The 5,254-nt window shown below is 41.2% G+C and overlaps 1 protein-coding gene across 1 annotated transcript in view; it reads right to left on the reverse strand.

The window, feature by feature from the left end:
- The window catches only part of LOC103749078 (olfactory receptor 1J4-like), a gene marked incomplete at its 3' end in the record, with an annotated part of 10,208 nt that extends 5,708 nt beyond the window's left edge, over positions 1 to 4,500 (reverse strand). Inside the window, exon 1 of the mRNA XM_008851892.2 lies at positions 4,013 to 4,500. Coding sequence (XP_008850114.2) covers positions 4,013 to 4,500 — 488 coding nt within the window. The remainder of the gene's footprint in view (positions 1 to 4,012) is intronic.
- Between the last annotated feature and the right edge of the window lie 754 nt (positions 4,501 to 5,254).

Below are 5,254 nucleotides of genomic sequence, written 5' to 3' on the forward strand. Positions count from 1 at the left end.
GATAGTGGATAGCCTTGTCTGGTTCCTGATTTCAATGGGAATGCTTCCAGTTTTTCTCCATTTAGAATGATGTTGGCTGTGGGTTGGTTGTATATAGCTTTAATTATGTTGAGGTATGTTCCCTCCACTCCAATTCCCTCTAGGACTTTGAGCATAGATGCATGTTGAATTTTCTCAAAGGACTTCTCTGCATTTATTAAGATGACCTTGTGGTTCTTGTCTTTGAGCCCATTTATATGATTTATGACATTTATTGACTTACATATATTGAACCATCCTTCTATCTCTGTAATAAAGCTGACATGATCATGGTGGATGATCTTTTAGATGTTTATCCGTATGCAGTTTGCAAGTATTTGGTAGTCATTCTCTCTTTCCTGTGCCTGTTGGAGGTGTGAGCACTCTTCTTGCTCTGGCCACCTCCTGCCACCTTGCCTCCCCACCATGATGGACTCTGATTCCTCTGGAACCATAAACTCAAATTAATTTTTCCTTCTTTAAGTTTCCTGGTCAGTATTTTATCACAGCAACAGAAAAGCAACTAATAGAGTGGCAAATTGTACACTTGTCTGTAAATATAGGAATCCGTTTTAGCATACTGTAATAAATACATCTGCCTAGGGATAGGACACAGGTACGGTTTTCTCGAGGATCCATGACCTCTCCAGCCATGTGCATTTGGCTATGTTTACAGTGCCACACGTGACCCATGCAAACTTAATCAGACAGAAACCCAGTTTAGAAGTGGGGAAAGAGGCAGCAGGCCCCAACTTTAGCCAAAGATCTATTGGCAGGTGATTACTGCAGGGTGAAGGAGAGTTTACCTCCCTTAAGGGAGAGACTCTAGGTAGGTTGACTAGACTCCTGTGGATGAACTTGCACTGAGGGACATCTGTGTATGCATGTATGAAAGAAGGCATGAAATCCAGTGTGTCGGGGGAGGACTATGGAGATGTTGGATGAGAGAAGGGGTATAAAGATGATTAAGATGTCTTGTATCAGGGATAGAGAGATGGGCCAGGGGTTAAGAGAACTGGCTGCTCTTGCAGAGGACCCAGGTTCAATTCCCAGCACCCATATGGCAGCTAACAACCATCCATAACTTCAGCTCCAAGGGGTCCGACGGTCTCTTCTAACTTCCTCCTGGTCGTGTATGACACGGGTGCAGTTACATGCATGCAGACAATACACTCATACACATAAAATATTTTAAAAGATGTTTTGTATGAAATGCAGACATTTTGTAGGAGCCAGAGGAATAGGAAGTCTCCTGCTAGACAGTGTCTTCAAGACACGACTGGGAAACTGCACCCATGAACTCTCAACAGTGCAGTTATCTAAACAACACTTGCATAATGACCACACCATTTGACATGCCAATGTGTATGAGAGAATTTCACGTCTTCCCCCCCGCCAGTGAAGATCAATGAGTGCTGGGGCGGTGGGACGATACATTGTTCTCACTCATATAATCCAAACACTTGAGAGGCTAATGCAGGAGAATTACAGTGAGTTTAAAGCAAGACTGGGCTACAGAGTGAATAATAAGAGATGAGAGAGAGAGAGAGAGAGAGAATTGGCATCTCATTTACATTTATTATTAAATTCTATAATGCCTTTCTGGATTTTATTTTTATGTATCTAAAATAATGTTCTGCAATGAGTGATAAGGCGTAAGGTTCTACATATGAATTTTATTCTAAATAAAGACAAGTACCATACCACATTTGAGAATTCTCATCTTTTTCATTACCTGTATCTTGAGTAACAAGATAAAACTTAAAATGCAAGATTACTTAATCATCTCTAATTTTAGTCAAAAGCACTTCTCTTCTTAAAGAAGAAACATATATTTCTGATAATCTCCCTTCAGAAATTAGATGTTTATATTTTGATAACATGACAAAGTATTTATGTCTCTTTAGGAAGGTGAGGCACCATGTTTGCACATACTAGTTTTACACCTGAGGAAAAATGTTTAGGGTAAACAAGGGCCCAAAGGGCAGGAGAGAAATAGTTGATGGGCTGACGTTAGACTGAGAACTATTGGAGACTGATTGCTGCAGGGTAAGAGAGAGTAGGCCATACATTTGATCTCTAGATGGGCTGACTAGACTCAAGTGGATGAATATACACTGAAGGACATCTGGGTACAAATGCCTGAATGGATAGGACTTACGTGTATGGCAGAATACCTGAGGTCCAATGGAGAGATGGTGGAGGGATGGATGAGGGACAAGGGTCTAAATTTGGATAAGAACTGCTGTATGAAATTTTAAAATCTCAATATAAAATATTTACATATTTTACATATACTACATGATAATGGTTAGGGAAGAATATCAGGGAGGAAGAGATAAAGCTGAGGCTAAGATCATTGAAGAATTCATATCACCGAGCCTAAATACTTTGAAGTCAGAGAGTTCTAGAAAATAGGGAAGGAGAATTAGAGAGATGCCTAGTAGTTAAGAGCACTGACTGGGGTTAGAGAGATGGCGCAGCAGTTGAGAGCACTGATTGCTCTTCCAGAGGACACAGGTTCAATTCTCAGCACCCACAGTGTAGCTTACAAACTGTAACTCCAGTTCCAGGGGATTCAATGTCCTGTTTCTGACCTCCAAGTGCACCTACACACAGGCAGGCAAAACATTTACATGCTAAATAAATAATAATAATAAAATCAAACTTCTACCACTATGAAAGTTGAAAGAGTAATGTCCAGTCACTTACATCATCCTGTTAAGGAGAAAGTCTGAAAACTTCTGATCCACATTGGAATTGGGCCACCGCGGAACACCGGAAGACAAAAATCAATCCGGCTACAACAATATAAAATCAAAAGAGAGAACCAGAAACTTAGACGAACCAGCTCTTCATACCCAAAAACACTCAAACACATAAAATGAAAATAAATAAATAACATTTTTAAAAGAAATTGTGGAGGGAAACAATATTATCAGAAGATCAAAACTGAAGAAGGGAACACAGAACAAAGAACACGTTCTGAGCCCATCAGGGATAAGAACCCAGTGCATCAGCTATGTTATGATACAAAATTATCCTCAAATGCACAATCCAAATGTTCATTTGCACAATAACTCCATAGCCTGGCAATTTGACCTGGAATTACGTTAGATGGACCACACTTCTGGACTTGGCTGAGTTCAGATAATTTCAACAAGGAATCATCAGTGCCATAAAATTTATTAGATCTGCTTGTACTGGCTAAATACTGCCTGGAGCATCGATGCCATCCTCTGGTAGCCTTTCCTCCTCACACACACTACCTATGGCTACTATACATGGGGACTTCGTAATTACAAGTACTGCAGGGGCAAAGTCCACCTAAGCATGCGAATCTCATAAGCGCTTCCACCAAATCTATTAGTCAAATCAAGTCACTAGATATGCCCATATTCAAGGAGTGAGGAAATAAACTCCCAAATTAAAAGGAGCACATTGTTGTGTTGATTTTCACAATTTACTCTATTCATGCATACAATTTTAAGGGAGTATCTCTGGAAGCATCTCTAGGGTAATTAATAACTTGAGTACATAAAACTCATTTGGTTAAAATAACTCTTCTCCAAAGTATCCCCAGAGCCAATTTCATGTCTCTGTTCCTCAGACTATAGATGAAGGGGTTCAGCATGGGGGTCACCACTGTATACATTATTGAAGCAATTACATCTTTAACTTTGGAATTACTGGAGGAAGGAAAGAAATAAATAACTGCAAGAGTCCCATAGTACAAAAACACCAAGAAGAGGTGAGATCCAAAAGTGGAGAGAATTTGAAGATCTTCTTAGTGGAGGGGACCTTCAGGACAGCAAAACCAATGCAGATATAAGAGCCGAAAATAGCACCCAGTGGCAGGAAAGTCAATGTTCCTCCCTCAGTGAAGATGACTAGCTCATTGAGGGAGGTATCTGAGGAGGACAACTTCAGGAGTTCATTAAGATAACAGAAAAATTGGGGGATAGTGTTGTCAGGACAGAAGGACAGGCGGGACAGGAGCAGGGTGTGCAATAGGCCACTCATACAAGAGAGGAACCAAGATCCAGCCACCAATATGTCACACAGCTCCTCCCTCATTATAACCATGTAGTGCAGTGGGTGGCAGATGGCCACATACCTGTCATATGCCATCACTGCAAGAAGAAAATTGTCAAGAGATGCAAACACTAGGAAAAAATACATTTGAGAGATGCACCCCTCATAACGGATGAACAGGTGCTGAGTCTGCATGTTGCTGAGCATCTTTGGGATGGTGACAGATGATAAGGAGATGTCAGAGAAGGCCAGGTGGGACAGGAAGAAGTACATGGGGGTGTGGAGGCGAGAGTCCAGCCTGATGAGCAGGATGATGAGCAGGTTCCCCAGCACCGCGGTCAGGTACATGGTCAGGAACAGGGTGAAGAAGATGCCCTGCTGCTCTGGCTGGATGGGGAGCCCCAGGAGGATGAACTCAGACACACTGCTCTGGTTCCCCCTCCTCATGGTCCTTTTCCTGCTGGGAATGAAGGAGAAGGAATGTCAGAGCCCTGAGGCCCTCACCAGATAGACATAGCATGCATGTTTTTTTCCAGCGGACTGCATCAAAATTCAGATAAACTGCACACTTTGCAGTCTGAATCTAAAATTGGCCTCATACTAAACACAGAGAGGTAATTTCTTGCTAATGAGATGGCCTTCACGAAAGAATGAAAATATGTTGACTTATTTACACGAATTCTAAACAGCGGTTTCAATTCTGAAAATTTAACGGATAATAAGATATCCTCTTGGAGCACACATTCTATAAGCTTGTCATAAAATACTGAGCAACAGCTATGGCTTTAATGAGCAAGAACTAAGACTCCCAGGAGGCTAAAGAGGATTTCCCCTTAGGAGTTAGCTCCTTCAGTGACTTTTGGTAAGTTTTGCTGTATGTTCCTAAGTTTTCTCTCTGAGAAAGTACTATCACTACTATTTAACTACATATATTTGGAGAAATCTATATTAATGCATGTAATAATCTTAGAGCAGATCCCTACACATAGTCATATTTAGTCATGTGTGGTGCTAGAGTTGACAAGTTCAGCAGAAAATCTAGTATCACAATCCTGGAGATATGAAAAATAGAACAATGAGATCAACATTGGATGAGACCGGTTACTGGCGTAAAAAATATCATTAACCAGCTGGGCATGGTGGCTCACGCCTTTAATCCCAGCACTCGGGAGGCAGAGGCAGGTGGATTTCTGTGAGTTCA

The sequence above is a fragment of the Nannospalax galili genome, unplaced genomic scaffold, assembly GCF_000622305.1.
Source record: "Nannospalax galili isolate Female #2095 unplaced genomic scaffold, S.galili_v1.0 scaffold4912, whole genome shotgun sequence".
Lineage (NCBI taxonomy): Eukaryota > Metazoa > Chordata > Mammalia > Rodentia > Spalacidae > Nannospalax > Nannospalax galili.